Source organism: Sorex fumeus, unplaced genomic scaffold, assembly GCF_029834395.1.
Source record: "Sorex fumeus unplaced genomic scaffold, SorFum_2.1 ptg000055l, whole genome shotgun sequence".
NCBI classification, from domain to species: Eukaryota; Metazoa; Chordata; class Mammalia; order Eulipotyphla; family Soricidae; genus Sorex; species Sorex fumeus.
In genome coordinates, this window is record NW_026606112.1 from 5,645,362 (window position 1) to 5,669,889 (window position 24,528).

General features: G+C 45.2%; 1 protein-coding gene across 1 annotated transcript in view; it reads right to left on the minus strand.

Moving 5' to 3' along the window:
* The window catches only part of NWD2 (NACHT and WD repeat domain containing 2), a 184,634-nt gene extending 160,947 nt beyond the window's left edge, over window positions 1-23,687 (minus strand). Inside the window, exon 1 of the mRNA XM_056125543.1 lies at window positions 23,326-23,687. Coding sequence (XP_055981518.1) covers window positions 23,326-23,476 — 151 coding nt within the window. The 5' untranslated portion in view covers window positions 23,477-23,687. The remainder of the gene's footprint in view (window positions 1-23,325) is intronic.
* Window positions 23,688-24,528: the final 841 nt, after the last annotated feature.

Here is a 24,528-nt window from a genome sequence, read left to right on the forward strand (position 1 = left end):
ATGAAGGACAACCATGCGAGCAAGCCGGGTTCCGCAAAGGATTCAGCACCATCGACCATATCCACACGATAACCAAGCTCATTGAGGTTTCTCACGAGTTCAAGATGCTGCTCTGTCTAACGTTCATTGATTTAAAGAAGGCCTTTGATTCTGTTGAGATGGAAGCTGTCATAGAAGCCCTAGTCAATCAGGACGTACAAACTCAATACATCAAGATGCTCCGTGAGCTGTATTACGGATTCACTATCAGGATCTTACCATTCTACAAAGAAGTAATCATTGATGTCAAGAGAGGGGTTTGGCAAGGTGATCCCATTTCACCAAAACTCTTCAGTGCCACTCTCGAGAACATCATGCGATGACTGAAATGGGAAGGAATGGGAGTGAAGATAGATGGTTGGCAACTACACCACCTCCACTTTGCTGATGACATTGTTTTAATAACACCAAACATTAGCCAAGCAGCACAAATGCTGGCCAACTTCGACCGTGAGTGTGGAAAGGTCGAACTACATCTGAATCTTATGAAGACAATGTTTATGAGAAACAGCCTCGTTCCTGACGCCCCATTCGCTCTCAATGGAACAACCATCTCCGAATGCAACAGCTATGTGTACCTAGGTCGAGAGGTCAACATGACAAATGTCCTGGCACCCTAGCTGCGCAGGAGGAAGAGAGCGGCTTGGAACGCCTTCAAAAGCGTCGAAGAAATAGCTAAGAGGACAAAGAACCTCCAGCTCCTGGCATATCTCTTTGATTCCACTGTTCTTCCTGCATTAACATACGCCTCAGAGACCTGGGCCCTACGCAAACAGGATGAGAATGCTATTCGGGTCTCCCAAAGAGGAATTGAAAGAGCTATGCTTGGAATATCATATTTCACTCAAATGAGAGAAAGAATCTGGAGTTCTTACCTCTGTCAATGATCAAAAATCAGGGACGCTGTCTTGTTTGCTAAGGCATCAAAAATCAGATGGGCTGGTCACGTAATGAGATTTAAAGACAACCGCTGGACTAGAGCTGTTACCAACTGGATTCCACGGGATGTCAAAAGACCGCGTGGCTGCCCACCTACCAGAGGGTCAGACTTCTTCATCAAGATCACGAACGATCGGTTTGAGGCTCTTTGTGTTCCTAGAGTGAACAGACGCCATTGGGCTACACTAGCACGCGACAGGGACAAATGGAGATGTTACTGGCGCCCGCTCGAGCAAATTGACGATTAATGGGAAGTCAAGTGATCAAGTGATCATACATATATGTATATTTAGGCATATATACATAGCATATATGGGTATATATAGGTAGTAAGAAGAATGGAAAGAACCCTAGTTAGCATTAAAAATATATATTTGTATATACACAAAATATAAATGTATATATACAAATATATGTTTATATATGCCTATATATAAAAATATGTACCTATAGGTTATACACATATGCTTATGCATATATATGTATATATAGGTAACATAGTGATACTGTGTTAAAATTTACAGTATTGTGACACTGATTACTGCACCACAAGGTTTCCAAGACCCTCCATCCTTGTTTCTGACACCTCTAGTCTGATCTTAACTGCCTCCGACTCCTCCCTGCACTGCGTGGTGGTCAGTTTTGCTAATGCTGGTCAGAATTTATCACTATTCAGCCAGAGGAAAAGCATGTCACAAGCTTTAGCTAATGGAGCTATTAATGATAGTTTCAATTTTATAGATAAGCAAGTGGTGCCAGAGAGAAAAGAAGTAACTAGATTAAAGTCATAGATTCCAGAAAGGGCACAGAGCACATCACAAATCCAAGAGTGTGTGATCCAGATTTTGCACCATTAGCTCTGGTCCTCACTTGTCCCTGTACATTTCCTGTGAAGACGAATAATGGTATGACCACTCAGTACAGGGCAGGGTCTCCTTAGATAGGGCCACTTATTCAACTACTAACTCCCACAAAGTCTCACTGGTAGGTTGGGAGATGACTCAATGGCTAACATGTGTAATTGGTGAGCAGAGGGCTGCAGGATTGTGAAACATGAGGCAGAGTTGGTTCAGGCAGTAGCAGGATTCTCAAGAATCCTGGAAGGTGGGTGGGAGGAAGACTGCCTCCACCCTATCTCCTAATCTTGGCTTTCCTTTTTTCTCAAGGTGTCTATCAACTCAACAAAATATTTCATGAGTAACTAGTTTCGTTGAATACTAAATATTATTTGGTCTAGACTAGCGTTATGTGGCTATTAATACTGGCTTCATAGTCAGTGTAAGTTTCTGGCCAGGTTTTAAGAACATGCTGTTTCTGTGGCAGGTTACTTGTATAGAAATGACGCGGGAATGGATTTTTCAGAGCTCCTTAGACAGCTGAGGTGTTTTCTGATGACTTTGTTTAGACAGACGGGAAGGCTGAGACTTGGCGGTTCAGGCCACACAGCTGGTAAACAATGGTCAGTGCTCAATCAATAATTCTGGTGTCTGGACCCTTCCAGCCCCCTTGCTAACACACCCATTTGGCTGCCCTGAGCATGGGTCTCCTTTGCTCACATTTATAATAGCAAGAGTGAAATCCTTTATTCTCTGCGCACTTTAGATTGCAATTTTCTGAAAGGAAAAGGGTAAGGGAAAAAAAAAGAAAAGATTATAGGTATAGAAGACAAAGAATGAGTTTCAAATATTTTTTAAAATCTCAGTCCAAGAATCAAAGCACGTGGCTAAGTCCTATTTTCTTTTTCTTTGGGGACTTAGGAGAGGGACATGTGTGGTGGCAGGCTATGGCCTTCCTGTGTCTAGCTGATATTCTGGAGATGCCAGTACTGCCTAAATTGTTAACTACTTAAAATAAAATTATTTAGAATTTGGTTTTTTTGAAAAATATAGAATTATGGTTTATAATAGTGTTACTATTAATTTTCAGGAATACAATGTTGCTATGACACATTTTCCATCAGAAGACCGGCATCCCTCCACCACTGCCTCTAGGCCCCTTAGCAAACTCAGTTTGCTAGGAAAATTCTCAGGCCATTGTTCACTTCCTGACAGTGGTTTTTCACACTCCACCTCTGAATAAGACAGTTTCGTATTTGCTCTCTCCCTCTCACTCACTTCTCTCAGCATAGCACCTAGTTCCATCCAAATTGCTTCAGACCACAAGATTTCACCTTTTATTCTAGCTAAACAGAATTCCATGGATATAAAAACAATAATATACTATCAACTCATTGGGTCTTGGGTAGTTGGGTTGTTTCCAAGTCTTGCTTATTATGAACTGCAGTCAATGAATGGAGGCGTGTACATATACTTTTCAAGTTCATGTTTCAGTACTCTTGGGGTAGATGCCAAAAGTGTAGTTGCTGGATTATGTGGAAGCTCTATTTTTGATTTTTTGAGGAGTTTCCTCCATGCTGTTTTTCATGGAGGCTGAACCTAATGACAATCCCATCAATAGTGGAAGCAGAGGATCTCTTTATCAGCACATCTGCAACAACACAGGTTGTTTCTGGTCTCTGATATTTATGTGGATGTGAAGTGATACCCTGTTGTAATTTTGATTTACACTTCTCTGGCAAGTGATGAAAAACACGTTTTCTATATCTATTAACCATGTATATGTTTTCTTTGAAGAAGTGTCTGCTCGGCAATTTTCCCTATTTTCTGTTGTTTTTTGAGTGCTTTACAAATCTTGGGTATTAATCTTCTGTTAGATGTTTGGTAAGTGCATATCTTCTCCCATTCACTAGGGTGTTTTGTCTTAGTCACCATGTTTTTGCTTAGTGCAGACTTCTTGCTTTGATGTATCCCATTTATTTATTTTTGCTTCTGTTTTGTTAGCCAGAGGCACTGAATCACTGAAGATGCCTCTGAAGTTGATGTCACAGGGAGTTCTCTGTTTTCTTCATTGTATATTGTGGATTTAAATCTAATACCTTGAGGCTTTAAATGGGTTCAAAATGATTTTAAAGCCTCTAATAATCTGAGGCTTTAAATTCATTTTGAACTATAATTTATGAGAGAGGAGTGTGGTTGGTCCATACACAGTCAAACCAGAGTCAGGAGGAGGATGCAAGGCAAATGCCTTAACTCCTGTACTATCTCCCAGATTCTATGATGGGAATTTTTTGAGAACATGTTGTCTTCCAGGTATTGTTTTAGGAGCACATGCTTGAGTTTGTCACATTATCTCATGAGGTAATGATTCTTATGCCAAGCTTTTAGATGGCACAATGAAGTTTGAAGTGATTAAATAGCTTACCTCAGAAGATCACAAATTTTAGCACTCAAATCCAAATAGAAACCCTAAATTCTTTCCTGGTAGCCTGGAGAGACTACAGTGCATATTCTAGTTTACTATTTTTTTAATCTATGCCGCATAACAAATTAAAATCGTTGGCTCAAAACAATAACAAGCATTCATTTTCCTTTCAGTTTGCAAGTATGGGTAGAGTTGAGTGGGGAAGGACGGTTTCTGCTCCACAAAGCCACAGTTAGTTAGTCAGTTCCAGGACCTCCCCCTCTCAGACATTTATCCTCCTTGCTAGAAGACTGGTGCTGGCTGCCGGCTTCCGTCACAGGGTCTCACTATGGGCGATCTGTATATGTATCATAGAGACAGCAAACTTCTTAAAAGCCTAGTCCCAGAAACTGGGGCTCTACCATTTTCTCTCCATTTTATTGGCCAAAACAGGTGTTATGACCAGAATTAAGAAAAATGTAGATGCCGCATCTCCATGGGAAGTGTGCTGAAACACTGTGTGTGTGTGTATATGTGTATGTGGTTGTGTGTTGGGGGAAGAATAAACCCCCTACCTTATACAATTTTCAATTCAGCAGTGAATTCATTAAATTGTGAAATTCCTATTTGTGAATGTTCTCACCAACACATCCCCCAAGATCTGTAGCTTCTTCACAAAGGTGAGAGTTTTAATCTTTTGTCTTTTTTTCCTACATAGTCTCCTTATTGTTACTGTAACCGTTTTAACTATTTATATTTAAGCACCACATTATGGTTCCCTGAGCACCACCGGGAGGAATCCCTGAGGACAGAGCCAGGAGTAAGCAGACCCTGAGCACCACCAGGTATAGTCCCAATCACCCCCACCCAAGAAACTTCTTTATCCCCACACGAAAAAGGTCTTTTAACCTTCAAGTATTCTGTCTGGCATTCTCAGCCATTATTTTCTTCATTTTTCAACGTTTGATGTATTTGGCCAATTTTATCATTTTTCACTACACAGTAGCCTCAGCAGTTGGTTATGTTTCATTTTAATTAGAGAATTTTTCTAGAATATTGTCAGCCGAATGACATCTGCTACAGACACTCTTACAAACTAACAGGAAAGCAGGTTCTATACCATAGAAGTAGATTTTCAGTCTATTTAACAGTTTCAACACATTTTCCCCTGTCCCGGAAAGTGATAATTATACCAGTTCTGTCATTTGGGCAAAAAAATTTCGTGGGTGAATTCTGACTATTTCTGGCTTGTCCTACTTTAGCCAAGTAAAACCAATCAAAAGTCTCCCCTCTGGCCTGACATTGACCTCCTTCATTCCTTTACCCCAATAGTAATAGCTTGCAAAGACACTACTAACATCAGAACACTTGGTTCATTCCTTGTCCACTTCAGACAGGACTAATCCATCTCTGCTCTCCCGTCCACTGAGTCTGGATGTAACCCCAAGCTTTTGTGGCTGAAACATTTGTCAGTGAGACTGGATTGATTTCTAGGATATGGACTATTCCTTCCCTCTCGAGTACAGGTCATCTTCTTCCTCCGGGATAAGCGATTTTTCTAATTTTTCAAATGTGGTTCGACATACCTTCTTTTTCTTTTTGGTTTGTTTATATTTGGTGCTACACCCAGTGGTCCTCAGGAGTTTCTCCTGGCCTGTGCTCAGGGGTCACTCCTTGCAGAACACAAGGGGCCATATGTGGTGCCAGGGAGTGGAACCCAGGTCAGCTGCACGCAAGGGCCTTGCTGTACTCTCCAGTTTCCCAACTCCTTATTTTTATTTTCTAACCCTGCCTGCTGCTCAGCGCCTGCATCTATTCTGATAGACCCAGAGTCATGCTTCGTGACTTCTACTGTGTGGCAATTCCTAGCTCCTGGGTTCAAGAGAGACTTATCCAGGAAATGTTCCATATAATTGGCATCCAAAAATTCAGGGATTCAGAGTCAGGTCCCTCGGGCAGGAGTTATGGTTGTGGTCTTGTGTTTGGTCCTGAGAGAAGCCCTGGACTCTATCCCAGGACTTTGGTCTGATCTTCTGTCTAGGCCAGGGTCCTGCTTTTGCCTGTTATTTTCTGCTTTCCTGAACACTCCATCCCTAACACAGGATGAAATTCACTTTCCCAAACTCTCACTTCACATTCAGACTTTGACTGTCCAAACTCCTCCAACTGTTACATAAGGAAATGAAACACCTTATAGTATATGTTCCGTTCACCCACTGTATGACCCTTTATGTCAAACTCTGACACCAAATGCTTTCGATTCCAAAACTGTTCCTCTCTTGGTTCTAGATTTGACCCCATTACTTACCTTTGTGCCAGTTTCCTACCACTCACTCCAGTATTTTAGGAGTCTTCCCCTGAACGACTCCCTCCCCTTCCCCCCCCTCCCCCGCCAAGACACACACACACACACACACACACACACACACACACACACACACACACACTTGAAGCATTTTGGTCTTGCCCTCTTCACTAAATTTGAGCAGCTCATGCTCTGCTAGGATATCAGAAAAGTCGATTTGAGTCCAATTATTCCACTTGGCTTCTACCTCCATCCTCTCTCACATCCGCAGTGCTTGCACTGTTGGCAGCTGTGTTTGTCCTGGGTCCTAGACGATGACTCTAAAGAATACAGACCAGCAGCATACACCTTCCTTCCTTTGTAATGCTCCACACCAACTAGTTTGGAGTCTGGCTATACACAACGGACATCTAATAAATATTGCAACTGATGCTTAGAATAAAATCTGGAAGAAATACATCCAGTGGCAAGAGTCTCTAAATGACACTGTACATAATGGAACAGATTAAGCATTATGAAGGATCCCCTTTCAATTCTGTGGTTTCATATGAGTCAGATTCTGTAATCACTCTTGGAATAAGACACCTGGCATCTGGGTTTTGCTCTGTATTTTGTATCTACCCATGTCAAAGGATTCAAAATATTTTGGATTGAAAATGAGATTTCAAGGAAGTATTTTATTAGAAGGGAAATTATTTCTTTTGAATTGCATCCAAAGCTGCAGGTTGGGATTTTTTTAAACTTTATTATTACCTTTCAATCACATAACTCTTTTTTTATAATTGTACACTAGCCAACATAATTTAATTTGTAAAATAAATTGTTTTATTAAATTATAAAATACACTGTAGACTAAAACTTCAAAGAAGCAATATAAAGGTTTCTAAGAATCACTAGATTTCTTTTGGTTTTATTAAATGTAACTCATATCTACTTTCAAGGTCCTCCTACATATTTTACATTTAAGTCATACAATGATTAAAATGAAAAGCTGAAAGCATTTTTAAAGCCAAGAATACCTTTTAAAAGAGCTTGCTTTCTCAAGCAAGATTCGTCTGTAGATGAGTTCCTGGTCCACTGCAAAGTTGCGCCATTTGACATTTTTTAAGATGTTTATGAGCTTGTATTTCTCGTTCCTAATTGTCTATTGCTATAAAGGGGGCCTTTTCTGGGATTGATACCCTTCGAAGGCCCACCACAATCAGCAGATGGTCAGGAGTGGTCAATTCTGCCACAGAGTATCTGTGAAAATGGCGATATATATCTTTTCTGCAGACCTTTTGGTCTTTTTTTTACTCAGTTTAAAATTTGGAAAGTTCTAGAAGACTGCTAAAGTCACTATTAGACCTCTACAAGTCCTTACCATCTTTCTCATGACAACTAACTCTATTAACACTTGTTAAGCATTTGTTTTGTTTCAGTCTATCTACCTCATCTACTGACTTTTGGTGAATTCTTTAATCCATTTAAGAAAACAGGTTAAAGAAACTGCCCAGATCACTGGGGACCTGGGGTTCTATTCCAGTAAGTCGTTTACTCCTCTGCCTGCATGCAAGTGCTCTGGCTCAAATCAGATGAGTCTATTCCTCTTCCTTTTTTATCTAGACAAGCTCTCTAATGAGAACAGACAAGATTCAAAAGAAGTGATATTTGGGGACTTCCTAGCTGAGGCTCTTTAGGGGCCTGACAGCTGCATTTCCTTCCACCTTTAAGGAAGTGTGAGCCAGATTCCTGAATAATGAGAGAAGTGAAAGACTGTGAGTCCTAAGTAGCTCATTGACCAGCCAGTCCTCCCTGAGTGAAGCCTTACCTTCCAGCTAGCTCAGGTCAGGTTTTGCTGAATCCATTCAAGTGAGTCGGTCAGGAGGTCGGGAGGGGGTGGGGGGCATGGGGCATGAAGGGATGGTCATAGTGGGCAAAGGTTGAGGAACACTGGCTTAGCCAAAGATCTGCATCCAAAAACATCACCTCCCCTAGGGCAAGCCTGGCCTGACTTTCCAGCACAGAACTATGAGAGACTTTAACCCACTGTATTTTGTAGTGGTTTTAATACACAGCAAGAAACAAACTGAAATAGAAATAGATATACAAATTTTACTATTTAAAATGGTAAATGGTAGGCTAGAGAGACAGGATAGGGCTGGGACCCTTGCCTTGCGTGTGGCTGACGCTGGTTCTAATCCCGGCACTGCATATGGTTCCCTAAACACTACCAGGCATGACCCATGAGCACAGAACCAGGAGTAAGTGCCAAGTACAGTAAGGTGTGAACTCAGCCCCCTCCCTACAAATTATAATGATAATAAGTAAAATGGCAAATGGTGTTATTGCCACAGTTAACATGTTTTTATGAAAATTTTTCTTATTTATCTCTTAATTATGTGGAACCCATACCCAGGGGTGTTGAAAAGTAATCAGGGCCACATCTGGCAGTGCTGATGTGTGTGTGTGTCTGCACACGTGTGCTCATGTGTGTGTGTATGTGTGTGTGTGTCCATGCCATAGGGGGATCTAACCAATGCCTCTGGCATAAAGTGTTGCCACCTAAGCTACTTCCCTGCCCCCATTAACAATATTTAACAATACCTGTCGATGACTTGTTAAACCATAAAATCAAATTCAATTTACATACAAGTGAACATAGATGGTCTAAGTCAGGGATTTTCAATCTGACACTTGCATACTGAAAAAATAGGAGAGCTATTTCATTTAATGCTCAGACAGAAATAAAACCATTACTTATAGTAAGAACATGTGTATGTATATGCATATATATTTATGAGAGTGCTGCTACATGATCCAAGTTATTATGTGCTAAGCAATAATAAATTTTTCATGGGTCAGCACAAAATTCCTGTGAACCATAAGTTAAAAACCTCTGATCTAGGTCCTGCTTTCTTTTAAAGGTCATTCTAGTTACTCAATATATTACAGCTAGAATAACAAAATGGAATAACAGAATGAGGAAATGCAAGATATTAAAGGGAAGACAACTTGATCACTCATTTTTTTTTCTTTTTGGGTAACACCTGGCAATGCACAGGGGTTCCTCCTGGCTCTACACTCAGGAATTACTCCTGGCCGTGCCCAGGGGACTATACGGGATGCTGGGACTGAACCTGGTCACGTGCAAGGCAAACACCCTACCCACTGTGCTATCACTCCAGCCCCAACTTGATCACTCTTCACCCTAAAATATAGGATAAAGGATATAGAAAACAAAGAAACTGAAGCAGCGGTAGCAAGAGGAATTAGATGGGAAATGACAGGGCGGGGTCAAGGGCCTCAGTACTTTGTCAGGGGAGAGAAGTGATATAGCTCTGTATCCAAAACACAGTGTCAACAACACAAAAGCAGGATCCAACCGCATTGTCAAAATTTAAAAAGGCGCCAGTCAGGAGACAGGCAGGGCGGGGCAGGGGCGGGGACACCTGGGACATGGGTGGAGGGAAGTTGACACAATGGTGGGACTGGAGCTGAAACACATTATGCCTAAAGCTCAACTATAAATAACTGTAAATTGTGATGTCTTAATAAATAAAAATAGTAAAGGTCATTCTACATGAGCGACTCTCAAGGGACAGATGGTATCAGTCCACATCCCCATTTCTCTATTCAACAGGATAAAAGTTCTTTGTGGAATAATCAGGATTCTCTCTATTCCTTGCAGGTCACACTAGGTGAGCATCACTCCGAGTCTTGTGAACGGTCCCTACTCACCTGCTGCCTTCATTCACTCATTCTCCTGAGCACTCCAAAGTCCTTCCTCCAAGGACCCACACTGGTTCTCCTCCTCAGTGCCCACTTAATGCTCTGCTCATCCCTTGTGACATGAGCACAGACTATTCATGAGCCTCCCCTCAAGATTGTCTTTGCTCCGCTTTGTGTCTGCTCTATTCTAAATGAAGCGCAGTACTCCGTATGGCACTGATACTTTGGGGAGTGCTTTGTGGCTGGAGTCAAGGGACGTGCCAGCTTCCCAGGGACACCATCCTATTTTCTCAGTGGTGAACATCCCTTGCTGCACTTCCATTCATTCTCTCACGGGGTGTACGGGCTGGAAGCCTTCGCGGCTTTTACTTCTCGCTGAGTCTGATTTCAGTTCAGCCAGAGCAGGCTACGGCTCTGGTTCAGGAGCAGAACACTAGCCTTGTGACAAGCTGGGTTTGATTCCTGGCACTGCCTTTAGCTCTGCTAGAATGCATACTTGCCTTTGAGCTAGAGCTGTCATGGAAGCTGGGGGACAAGCTCTTTCGCCACCAGTGTGGCCCACTGTGGTGGCAGAGGCAGTCTGGAGATGCTAGCCAGCTCCTCACCTGGGTTTCTCAGCACTGTGATGCTGGCCACGGCTTCCATGCCTGTCCACCTCCGAGTGAGTGCTTTGACAAGGAGGCAGGAAGGTAGAGTGGAGTTCCTGCCTTTCACTTCTCCAGTTCTTAGTGATGACGGGCGGAATATCTAGTTCTTCTGAAGTGTCTGGAGTTGGTGTTTGTTTCTAGTTTTCAACCCTTTCACACCTATGGACTGGCCCTGGTGTGAATGAATGACAACTGTGACAGAACTGTGGTTTTCAACTGTGATGTCCACATCACTGTCAGATGAAGCCTCCGTGGGTGGCAGGAAATCTTTATTTCTCTTTGCAACCCCAAATCGGCAGAGTGTAGATCGGCATTTCTCAGCCAAGGCCATATACCCGGCTGTGGGTACTCAGGATGTTCCAAAAGAACCACGGAAGAAAAACAGCTGAAGTGGCGAGGGGAGTCATTCATGAGACCAGGAGGCCAACTGGTGAGGGAAGGAGGGCCACAGGAAGGGAACAAGGCTGGAAGGAGGATGTGGTTGGAGTATGGCCGAGGAACACTGTCCAGACGACCGGGGGAAAAAAGGTCACGAATAGCACATACTTACTCTATCTTTTCTGAGCGCCCAGCACTGTTCTGAGCATCTTCCCCTATTCTCTGATTCAAGCTTCTCAATTACTCTGCAAGACAGGTACCATCACTGGACTCATTGACAGATGTCCAAACTGAGAACAGAGAAGTGAAGTGCTCTGCTCCTGAAATCGCAGCATCCAATGATGGATAGAAAATCAGAACCCAGACAGACTCACACTCATGAATCTGTCTTCTGATTCTCTCTCCTGGCTGAACAATGCTTGCTGAAGAAGTTTATGAAACAAGCAGTAACATTTTTAGCTCATTTATTACTCAAGAGCCTTGTGATACTCTTTTTGTCCTTTTTGGGTCACACCCGGCAATGCACAGGGGTTAGTCCTGGCTCATGCACTCAGAAATTGCTCCTGGCGGTGCTCAAGGGACCATATGGGATGCTTGCTGGGAATCGAATCCGGGTCAGCCGCATGCAAGGCAAACATCCTACCCACTGTGCTATCGCTCTAGCCCCTTGTGCTGTTCTTAAAACAACAATTAAAAACATTCTCCTTTCAAAAATCTAAACTCTGGGGGCCAGAGAGATACTATAGCAGTAAGGTACTTGCCTTGTAGGTAGCGGACCAGGGTTCAAACGCTGGCACTTCAAATGCCCCCCCCCCCCACAATATTCCTGGAGCATCAAAAGAGCTAAATGAGGCATGAAGCACTAGAGAGAGTCTAGGAGGTAAGTTTTTGCCAAGAGCTAACAATGTGCTTGAGCACCACCCAGTGTGGCCATAACCCCCCCCGCCCCCCCCGCAACAGCTGTGTATGTGCACAGGAGCCCATGGACATGCTCTCCCATTACTATGGAATGTACAGGACATAAGAAGGACATGATGATGAACAGCCACAGGTTCCCAGAGAATTTAATATTGCACAACTTCCTGCCCTTCTTTCTGGGGGTACAAGCTGAGCCCTGCAGAAACTGCTGCCGCAGCTGCAGGAAAAATATTTCTCCTCATTTGGCTTCTGGCAAAAGGAAGGCGAGGAAGCTTCCTTAGCAAGACTCTGAAGACACAGGAGAGTTGGGGAAGGGGCAGAGAGATGCAAAGTGGAAAAATCGAAGTCAGGATGGACTAAGCCCGTGCTCAAAGGGTCACAGAGGCACCACCCCAGAGCCAGCCCTCAGGGAACGTGCTCTGCTCCACTCAGACTGTCTCTGGTCACAGGAGCTGTGTGGGTGCAGGGGTGCTGCTGTCCTTCACTGACTCCTCCAGGGACATGGGATAGATGGCATTCAGAGGGAAAATTTTGAGCACAGAAACCCAGTACCGTCTTCCCTCCTGTAAGTACATCTGTCGTTCTCTGTTCCACCTTGATTATACTTTAGTGTCAACTCCTGGTCCAGAGAGACAATACAGAGGTTATGCATGTAGAGCCTGTGGGTAACTCTGGTTTGATGCTCAGATGATCCTCCAAGCATCGCCAGGACAAGAGCACAGGACCCAAGCATCCCTGAGCAACATCACACCCCTCACTTCTGAAGACAGCATTAAACCTGTCCCCTGGTGGAGTGGGGAGTGCAGGGATGGGACCCATTTTTGGCAGACAGTCACTAAGAAGGTAAATCTTTGGAGCAGGGTGACAGAGGCTGGAGCAGGAAAAACCCAGCTTTGCAAAATGACCCTGAAGTGAAATCTCACAAGGGGGAGTAACTGGGCAGAGATCGTTAAATGGCTGCCTGCGTCTTTAACCTGACCTGGAGCCTCACTCGACCCTCTAGTCATGTAGGCTTAAAATGCAGAAACCATCACCTATGCCATAAGCAAGTCATTCTAACAGCAGCATATAGTCTTGAAGGAGGTTGGACCAGAGACAAAGCAGAGAGGAAAAGGTAATAGGCCAACAGTGCTAAGCTCTATGTTATTGGACTTCCTGTAAGCCAAGACTCTCAATTCTTGGGAAAAAGAAAATGGGAGGAATCAACCTCCCGAACTTCAAACTCTACTACAAAGCAGTAATAATTAAAACAGCATGGTACTGGAACAAAGGCAGAACTGCAGACCAATGGAACAGGGTTGAATACACTGACATCTCCCCTCAATCATATGATCATCTAATCTTTGATAAAGGTGCAAGTAATGTGAAGTGGAGTAAGGAAAGCCTCTTTAATAAATTGTGTTGGCATCATTGGACAGCTACATGCAAAAAAATAGGCTCAGAACTCTGCCTAACACCATGTACAAAAGTAAGATCAAAATGGATTAAAGACCTCAACATCAGACCAGAAACCATAAGGTACATTGAAGATAAAGTTGGCAAAACTCTCCATGATATTGAAGCTAATGGTATCTTCAAAGATGCCACGCCACTGGCCAAGCAAGTGAAAACAGAGATAGATAAATGGGACTATCTTAAACTAAGAAGCTTCTGCACCTCCAAAGAAACAGTGGCCAAAATACAAAGACAGTCTACAGAATGGGAAAGGATATTCGCCGAATACACATCTGACAAGGGGTTGATATCCAGGATATACAAAATACTGGTTAAACTCCACAAGAAGAAAACATCCAACCCCATCAAAAAATGGGGCAATGAAATGAACAGAAACTTTCTCAAAGAAGAAATCCGAATGGCAAAAAAGCACATGAGAAAATGCTCTACATCATTAATCATCAGGGAGATGCAGATCAAAACCACAATGAGATACCATCTCACACCTCAGAGACTGACCCACATTCAAAAGAACAAAAGCAACCAATGCTGGCGTGGATGCAGCGAGAAAGGGACACTCCTTCACTGTTGGTGGGAATGTCGACTGGTTCAGCCCTTCTGGACAACAGTATGGACGATTCTCAAAAAATTAGAAATTCAGCTCCCATTTGACCCAGCAATACCACTCCTGGGAATATATCCCAGAGAGGCAAAAATGTATAGTCGAAGTGACATCTGCACTTGTTTGTTCATTGCAGCACTCTTTACAATAGCCAGAAACTGGAAGAAACCTGAATGCCGAAGAACAGATGACTGGTTAAAGAAACTTTGGTACATCTACACAATGGAGTACTATGTAGCTCTTAGAAAAGATGAAGTCATGAAATTTACATACAAGTGGTACAATATGGAAAGTATCATGCTAAGCGAAATGAGTCAGAAAGAGAGGGATAGACATAGAAAGATTGCATTCATCTGGGGGATATAAAGTAACAAAGTATGAGATTAATACCCAAGAATAGCTGAGATCAGCACCAGGAGGATTACTCCATATCTTAGAGGCCAGCCGGGTATCCTAGAGGAAAGGGCAGTTCAGATAGAGAAGGGAGCACCAAATAAAGGATGTTTGGAGGATCCTCCCAGGAGGGCAGATGCATGTCGAAAGTAGACTATGGACTGAACATGTTTGCCACTCAATGCCTCTTTTGCAGACCACAACACCCAAATGGAGAGAGAGAACACAGGGGATTGCCCTGCCACAGAGACAGGGGGGGATGGGGGGATGGGGGTGGGAGGGATATTATCCATGGTGGTGAAAAACGGGCACTGGTGGAGGGATGGGTATCTGATCATTGTATAATTGAAACCCAAGCACAAAAAATTGTAAATCTACAACTGTAAAAAAAATAAATAAAGAAAAAAAAGAAAAAAAACAATCATGAATAATTGTAATTCATAATGATTCATTCAATTAAAAATAAATTTAAAATAAAAAAAGAATATGTGTATTTCAGGGGATTGCCCTGCCACAGAGGCGGGGGGGATGGAGGGATGGGGGTGGGGGGATATTATCCATGGTGGTGGAAAATGGGGACTGGTGGAGGGATGGGTATCTGATAATTGTATAATCGAAACCCAAGCACAAAATAATTGTAAATCTACAACTGTACCTCATGGTGTTTCACTAATAAAAAAAATTAAAAAAAGAATATGTGTATTTGTCAATAAAGTTGAGCTGTGATCACTGAATTGGCTCTCAGAGGTGTTTCTCTGCATACCCACCCTCCTTTGCCACACAAACAGGTTCCTGCCCAGACCCGGTGAGCAACGTGTCCAGGCATATTAGGGATAACAGTTCCTCAACATAGGTCTGTGCAATTCTAAGCTTTGGGTGAGACCCAACTGTCTATAAAGTTAAAAAGACACATTCCTTATAAAATATCATAATATGAGATTAACGCCCAAGAATGGTAGAGACAAGGGCCAGGAAGATTGCTCCACAGTTGGAAGCCTGCCTCATGAGCAGGAAAAAAAGGCAGCTGGGATAGAGGAGGGATCACTAAGTCAATGACGGATGGAGGGTTCACTCAGGATGGGAGATGTGTGCTGAAAGTAGATAAAGGACCAAACATGATGGCCTCTCAGTATCTGTACTGCACACCATAATACTCATAAGTAGAGAGAGAGAAAGAGGAAAACTGTCTGCCATAGAGGCAGGAGGAGGGGTGGGATGGGGGAAGGGATATTGGGAGCATTGGTGGTGGAAAATGTACACTGGGTGGTCGATCATTATATGACTGAAACTCAAATGTGAAAGTTTTGTAACTGTAGCTCACAGCGATTCAATTAAAAAAAATTTAAAAAAAAGAAACGAACCCAAAAAACCCAAAAAACAAAAGACACATTCCTGAGACTGGAGTGATACTACAGTAGTAGATGTTTGCCCTGCACATGGCTGACCCAGGTTCAGTCCCCAGCTACCTATATGACCCAGAACATCATTGGGTATGGCCCCCAAATAAAGTTCCTTAGTCTTTACTTGCCAACCCCAGAATCGCCAAAGTTCTGAACACAAAAATCTTTCCATTTCATCAGCAAACCAGAATGCCTCAAGTCCCCAGTGGCCAAGCCTGAGCTTCAGCGACTTAAAGTGCATTCCTGTTCTTAGTACTCCGCTTGCAGCTTTGTATCTGATGTGGTTGCCAGAACCTGTGTGGGTCCGTTTAAATGTATACTCATTAGAATCAACCACTCAAAATGCATCCGTAGTCAGTGGAGTCACATTTCACAAATTCAACTGTTGTAGGTGACTAGAACTCTCACACAAAAAAAACATAGATCAACCCAGAAAAGACCTCTCGACCTTAGGGAACACCCTCTCCCACCATCCTCAGTCCTGACTTTTCGGGAAATTCCAGTGCACAGTTGGGAGTGGAGTTGAGTTTCTTGATAGACATATTTGATGCACAGCTACTGATCCAGGTGCCTGAGACAGAGCAGATAGTATCTGCTTCACTTCCCCTCTCTACATTGAAGAAGTCTGCAACTGCTGCATCCCATTCTGAAGGGGTGCATAAAAGAGAGGATGAGGTTTTCTGTCTTCCATCAGGCATCAAAGTGGTATTGCAGAACCCCTACTGATCTCAGTCTTACCTGGAATGGAATAAATGCTATTTGTATGTGGAAGCCTTAATTCCATGATGTAATAGCTTTGGGGGTGAGGCCTTTGAAAAATAGTTACATTTAGATGAGGTCATGTGGTTGGTGCCCCACAACTGAATTGGGTTTTTACCCTTTTAAAAAAGGGAGGAAGAGGTGATATCAGAGGTTTGGGCATGTGCCTAGCATGCATCAGACGCAGATTTGATTCCTGTCACCACAGGATCCCCATACTCCAAGCATTGCTACCACTCAGCACCATAGGGTGGTTTGGGTGATCCGCAGTACCATAGGGTCTGAGTAGCACCATCTCCTTGATTTTTTTTTTGGTGGGGGGGGGCACTCAGCAATGCTCAGATGTTATTCCTGGCTCTGCACTCAGGAATTACTCCTGGTGGTGTTCAGGGGATCATAGGCGGATGCTGAGGATCCAACCTGGGTTGGCGAAATGGAAAGCAAGCACCCTATCTGCAGTAGCTCTGGCCCCAGAACCTTCTCCTTGAACCCATGCATTCAATCACCAGATGGGTTGGATGAGAATTTTTAGTAGGGCATTGCTTGGGAGCTCTCTCCCCACCCTTGCAAAAAAAAAATAAATAAAAAAGGAAAGAAGAGGCAGAGATAAATGAGTTTTCTCCTTACTATGGAAGGATGTGGTTCTTACCCAAAACCACAGGGCAGAGAGTGGAATGACAAGCTCCAAGCCAATGAGGTTGGAAAATGAGGAAAAGTTAAAAGAGTCTTCTCATGTTTTCAGTGGGAGCACGACCCATCTACCCTTCGTTGGATGAAAGAACCTCGGGACTAAAGATTTCTCTAGTTTAAAGCTCAATCTATGGTGATTAGTTATAGCAACTCTTAGAAAAGGAAGATTTTGGCATCAAAAAGTGGGGTGCTATCTTAACTGACGTCCAAAGAGGTGGAAGCAACCGTGAAACTGCATAGTGGGCTAAAGGTCAGAAGCATTCTGAGGGCTGGGCTAGGAAAAAACAGTATTTCCTTAGGGAAACTGTGTAGGGTAATGCTGGTGCATGCTCAATAAGCAGTGAGGTACTGGGCGGGGGGAGCATTTGCATTCTCTCTGAGAATACATAAATGGTCACAAACAGAACTCAGTCGATAAAAGCAATTCTGGTGAAGAATCAGATAGAAATGAGGTCCATTCTAGGACAATAAGGGGTAGGGAATTGCTGTCATGATCAGCGACAGCTAACAATCTGGCTAACCTGTGTTTGGGTGTATGGTAGAAAGTAGAAGCAATGAAACTGGAGATGCAGCTGAGAAGCTTCTCTGCCCAAACCCCTTCCCTTTTTTTGCAGCTGCTACTCGGCCGCAGTGCTGGCCTGGGGTTGCACATTTCAGCTGGGGTGCTCATGCTGTGCTCCGGGTGCAGTGCTCTCTGATTGTCACTGTGGCATTCACACATGTTTGTGCCTAGGGTTCCTTTGCTCTCTCTGGAGTCTCCCCCACTGGCTGTAGCTGCACTGCCTGTACACACACTGTAAGCAGGGCTCTCACATGCTCTTTGGGCTCTGAAGCTCCCAGGTATTAGGGTCCCCACAATGCTTCATGACGTGTGTGGGTGGCACTGAGGCTCACACTCAAAGTCTTCCACGAGTTAGGCAGGCATATCAGCCCTGGGTGAGGTTTCTAAGAAAAGTGCTATGGGACTAGAAGGTTCCTCCTGATTGCTTACTATGATATGGAGGAGAGAAGAGAATTAAGGAAGGAAATTTGTAGAGCAAAAAGGAATCATGAAAACTCTTTGCCTATCCAACTGGCAGAGGTTAGGTTTGTTCTGAAGAGATGGCAGGGGCACAGCTGAACTAACTTTTTTGGGGGAGGTGCAGTGGAGGGTGTGGAGTCACACCCAACAGTGCTCAAGGATTACTCCTGGCTGTGTGCTCATGCACGGAAAGCTCCATATGCACTGTAGTATCTCAAGTTCAGCTTATTTGATAAGGAAATCAGTGAGTGAAACCATGAAACATTACAGTAGAAACAATGCCAATTTGGTTTTTGTTTTCTTTTGTTTGGAGGATGCTATCTGGTGATACTCAGGACTTACTCCTGGCTCTGTGCTCAGGGATCATTCCTGGTGGTGTTTGGGGGACCAGATATGGTGATAGGGATTCAACCAGGGGCAGTTACATGCACGGCTGATGCTTTACCTGCTGTACTGTCTTTCTGACCCAACATAGTTAACTTGAACTTGTGGAGATGGAAACAGGAAGAAATAAAGGAGGCAGTCAGACCAGGACAGGACCACAGGGCTATGGGACTGAGAATGTGTGCTAGTATTCCAGACAAGGCAAGAATGAGATTTGGAAAGCATTGCGTCACTCTTCCCTGATTTCAAGGGGCAAAGGTGCTGGGTTGGCCACTGCCCCAAATCATGGAACTGTTAACCCTTGAGGATTCCATAAGCAGAATGTCAAACCAAGAACAAATACTCTAAAATTTGACATTCCCAAACCTATTTTATCTCTCTCCTCTTTTCCAGAGAAAAACAAAAACAAAGAGAAAAACAAGCACTCAATGACCCTAGAAATCTACCTCATTTAACTCAAAAATAGAAAGCGCTCCATGCTCCTATGACCTCTCATCATCATTCTGGCATGGAGAGAGGTTTGGTATCATCCACTCTGGGCAAATGCAACTCTGTTCATAGCTAAAGATGACCAGTGCCGGGAGTGCATCATATTCGAAGTCTTACCCATATCTGATTTACGTGGCATTTTGATGTAACCCATAGAGCTGATCCTGGAACCAAAGGAAGAATTTTAGAGCTACTGTGATGGATGCATTCTGTATGTGAAAGAATAGGCATTTGAGGTAGCAGGGGCATGATTTTATGGACTGTATCTCCTGAATTCATATGCTGAAGCTCAGAGTGATTATATTTGAAGCTGAGGACTTGGTAGGTGATTAAGTTCCAGTGAGGTCCCTAAGATAAGGCTCCTGTCATGGAATGAGTTTCCTTTGAAGAAGAATCATTACAGTACAGATCTTACACAGGCTCTCTCTTTCCATGCATATGATAAGAATTGGCATATGATAGTTAGGAAGAGTGCCTTTAACAGGAAACGAACCTGTGAGCACCTTTCCAGCTTCCAGAATGGGAGAAAGAGATCGGTTATAGCACTATGACAAACCAATCTGTTACCATCCTCTAAACTGGTTATGAACTGAAGGGGCTAGAGACATAGTTTAGGGGTTAAGGCACTTGCCTTACATGTGGCTGACCCTGGTTTTATTCCCAGCACTACATACAGTCTTCTGGACACCACAAGGAATCACTCCTGAGCCCATAGCTAGTAATAGACCCTAAGCATCATTCTGCCACAATAAAAAAAAATAATTGAGGCAGAGATAGTACTTAATAGACCCCCTGAATTTTCAGTTATAGGAAGAGAACTGTGCGGGAGACTCTCCTGTATACAATCAAAGACAAGTCATACTAGTCACAGTGGAGGATTTTATATGTGTTAGAGTTTCACTGTTCCAAGGAGGAGTAAGTGCCACCCTGGCAGAGAGACAGTGGCTAAATGACTAGGAAACTGCCAAGGACCCATAATGAAGCCCCAGATGGGATTGCTACATTGGGTGGGAGGTGGGATTAGATGGAGTCCAAGACCCACCCCTGAGAGCCAGTTGCCTTTACCACGCTGCTCTATCTGCAGTGACTTTTACACAGTGGGCAGTGTGGGATGGACATGTGCTTCTGCGCCTCCGTGAGTTTTCAGAATATGGGGACCAGGGGGAGAGCTAGAGGCAGAAATAGAGGCAGAGCACTTGCCTTTTATGTGTGAGGCCCTGGGACTGATCCCTTGTATTGAAAGAAGGGAAAGACAGCCCTCTCCACCCATACCCCAGACATTCTGGTATCTCCTTGAAAGTCCATAGGCCACCTCCTGCTGGGGCTGAGGGGGTGGTCTGCTGTTCTATGCCTGCCACGTGGCCTCTGGCTGCCAGGTTCCAAAAGCAGGGGTAGCAATAATCTATGTTCCGCTCACTTTCTTGTCAGTATGGGTATAAGATATGCCACCAAGATGTGTGTCGTGAGCCTAACCTGGGCCAAGAAGCACAAAAAGAATAAAAAGAGGTTTGAGTCCCCTGTTCAAAACGTCATTTCATTTTGCTGGGCGAGCTCAGAAAGCAGACAAGGCCTCAGTTTTCTCATCTGTACAATAGGAAGCACAGCCCTGGGGTTCACCATCCTGACAAGTCTGAGAATGAAAATACTAAATGTGCTATTATATAGGAAAGTACAGGTTGTCATTCTCAAGAGGAGTAAGTTCATGCCAACCTTGTAAAGCATTACCTCCCTGAAGCTGTAAATGAAGAAAGAGTCCTTGCTGAATTCTGAAAGGTATTGCCATGAGTTCAACACAAAGCAGATTTTATTTATAAGCCGGATTTTCCACTTGTAGAAAGGAAGCATGAGATCATGTTCTTTGTCTCAATTTGACAACAGAGAGGCTCTTGAGTATTAGCCAAAAATGTAATATTGGATCGTACTAAGACATAACCATTTGCTTCCTGAAAGGCTTCCATAAAGATCTTATGGTAAAATGCAGCCTGAGGCAGAGCATTTACAAGACTGCCAGCTTCAAAGCCATTGTCTTTTCCAGTTGAGATACCCTTTGCTCTTCAGTTTGGATGAAAGTTGAATTCGAGCTCTATTTGCAACTTCTCAGGTAAGCGTTGAATTTCAATGTGCAAGCTGCCTCTCTCAGAGAGCAGGAGGCTAGAGCAGCAATTTCTCCTGCTTGACTAGCTAAGATTCACAAGTGCTGAAACTCCCTTTCCCACCCCACTCCTTAAAACCCCCAAGAAACAAGAGAATCTGTAGAAGCATATGACTGGCGTAAGGAGAATGACACAAAGCTTTAATATTAATTCAATATTAAGTGAACTAGATACAAATTCATTAATGACCTTTACTTGGTAATTACATATTAAAAAACTATGAATATTATATTAACACAAGTTACATGTACTTTAGAAGCAACTTGTTTAAAAACCAGTAATGTGGCTGGAGTTATAATAGATTTAAACAGTACATTTTAAAAACATGTATGAGACTTGAAAAGTGTTAAGAGGAAACAATTTCTGACAATTTCCTCAAACATTTAAAAATGCTTTATCAATATTATTTCAAATACCGAAAACAAATCGCAGATTTCCTTAAAAAGGTTGTGTAGTGCCAAGTTTTTTTTTTTTTAAATCCAGATTCAAGTAAAAATCCTGGAAGACATATTCGAGATAAGAGGATTTTCAAAGTTTCCTAAAAGCTTTCTTGGTTATTAAATTCGGCTAAAGTGAGTAGAAAAATGACAGAAGGCCACCCACCAGTCCTGAAACCAGAACAGTTGCCCTTTTGAAATTCTGCTTATAATCAGTCCCCTTGTCATAATACTCCACTTTCCCTGCTGAAATTTCTGCTTCTACTTTGAAAAAAATGTTTGAGAAAGCCTATTTTTGTTGGTTCTCTCTTTCTCACAAGCAACCAGAGCTTCAGGTTTTCAAATAACGATTCTCCTTTTTTCCCCTTTGGTCGGATCAGACCACAGCTTTGTCACAGCGCAGGAAAAAAAAAAAAAGGCTTGGATCTTGCATTTCTATTTCTGTCTGTGAACTTGTCCTACCTTCCTAAAAGGGCCAAAGCTGTCGTTTTACCAAGTTCTGATGCTTCCTCCTTTTTTCTTCACTAACTAGGAATCAAAGTTAACATGACTGAGAGTTGAAAGGCTGAGCAAAAAAAAAGGAAGGGATTCCCCACCTGGCGTTCAGCGGAGAATGCAAGAAATCAACAAGTTTTCAGCTGTCGCCTTCCAGGTGCAGAGTCTGGAGCGTGCACGCGACGCTGTAAACCAGACTCTCCTGGGGTTCAGGCCAGGGAACCCCGCAAGTGGAGACGGTTCCTCCCGAACGCTCCATCCTGCCAGCACCGCCCAGCCCAGCAGAGCGCCCGGTGCTTCTCCTGATTCTACAGCGCGCACATCGCTCCGACCTCTGCGGACTTTGGGTTTGCAAGGGGGCTTCCCCGCCACGCAAGGCACCTGTACCATCGCCCCCCACAAAAGGCAATTCCGCGCCTCTCACACCCCCCCCCCCCCACTCCCGGGGCCTGAACAAGTGGCAAAGCAAGGGGCATCCTATGAGAGAACCCACCACAGGCTCACGGGCTCCGGATAGCGAGATTGGTCTGCGACTACCTGGGGAGGGGGGAAAGAAACGCTTCCAAGAAAGAGGAAAACGGGGAGGAGGTGAAGGGAGTGGTGGCAGCCGCCGAAAGGAGCTTCCAGAAGCGTCTCCGGCTTCGCACGTTTCCCGGCTCGGCCCGGAGGGGGAGTAACCCCCGAGCGAGCCAGAACGGGGGTGTCCGAAGGGGAGTTCGCCGGCGCCCGGGGCAAGAGGAGACAGGGAGGTTCACGCGGAATTCCCACGCGCTCGGGACAGCCCGGGCTGGAGCTGGAGGAAGGGGACGCGGGGGGCCGCGCCCGCGGGCGGACAGACCCGAGCCGCACGGGCCGAGCGGGAGCCACTCACCTTCGGGGTTGGCGCTGATGAAGACCCGCACGCTGCGGCCGGCGGGCACCAGGTGGGCAGGCAGGGCGCTGAGGTTCCCGGAGAAAGCCGCCCTGCGGAGCGCAGAGTCCCGGGCGCAGGGCGGCTTGGTGCCCGCACCGGCTGGCCACATCGCCCTGCGGGAGGAACGGTCTCCGCCGTCTCGGGCCCGGGGAGTGGCTCTCCTCGGCTGGCGGCTCGCTCGGGGCCAGCAGGCGGCGGCGGCTCAGAGTCGCACAGAGCCCGGGGCGCGGCGGGCGAGTTGCGGAGCGCACGCCACCGACCGGCGGGGAGCGGCCATACGGACCTCCCGGGCTCTGGTCGCCGCCGCCTCTCCAAATCCTCCTCCTCCTCTTCCTCCTCCTCCTCCTCCTCTTCCTCCTCCTCCTCCTCCGGTCCGCCTAGGGACGTCCCCGGGGGCTCTGCGCGGCTGCCGAGCGGAGCGGAGGTCAGCGTGGCGCTTGCTACGCGCGCGGCGCCCCTTTGCGCCGGGAAGCGCCCGCGCCCGCTTGCCCAGCCCTGGGCAGCTCCCGCCCGCGCTCCCCGCCCGCGCCCGTTGCGGGAGGAGGGGACGGCGCGTCCGATCCCGGAGACCTGGCAAACTTTTTTCGGCGAAAGGCCTGCGAGACTTTCCCGACACCCGACTCCGGGCGCGACTCAGGGAAATACCCGCTGTCGAACGTGAGAGCAGCGGGGGGCTGGAAGGGGGGACTTGGGCCGGTGGCCGGGGTTCGGCTGCCCCAGGGCGCGATCTGAGCTTCTTTGAGGTGTTGCCGCTTCTCCGGTGGAGGATGATTCAAGAATCTAGCCCCGGGATCCTGCGATCCCCCTCAAAATGATTAGAGGTCAAGCCAGCCCCGAGCATCTCCCCGGAGCGCACGCGTGCCAGCGTCTGCGCGTTCTGGCCCGAGTGCCGGGAATCTGGCCTCCAGGTTCCACGTAAGCAACCGAGGTGAGGTCGGACCCGAGGGTCTGCACAGTCAAACCTCTGCACTCCCGCGGGCTTCTTGGAAGGAGAGTCTCTGTAGCCCATCTGTCCTGGCGCAGGTGGCTGCGCCTGCCTCGCCGCTGCCAGTGCGCAGCACAGCTGGGTGGGGGGTGCGGTATAGGGAAACTGCGCTCCGCAAGCTTTCCCAGCCGTCGCGTGGTAGTGGAACCTTTCCAGGAGCGGTTTTCCGCGGGGAG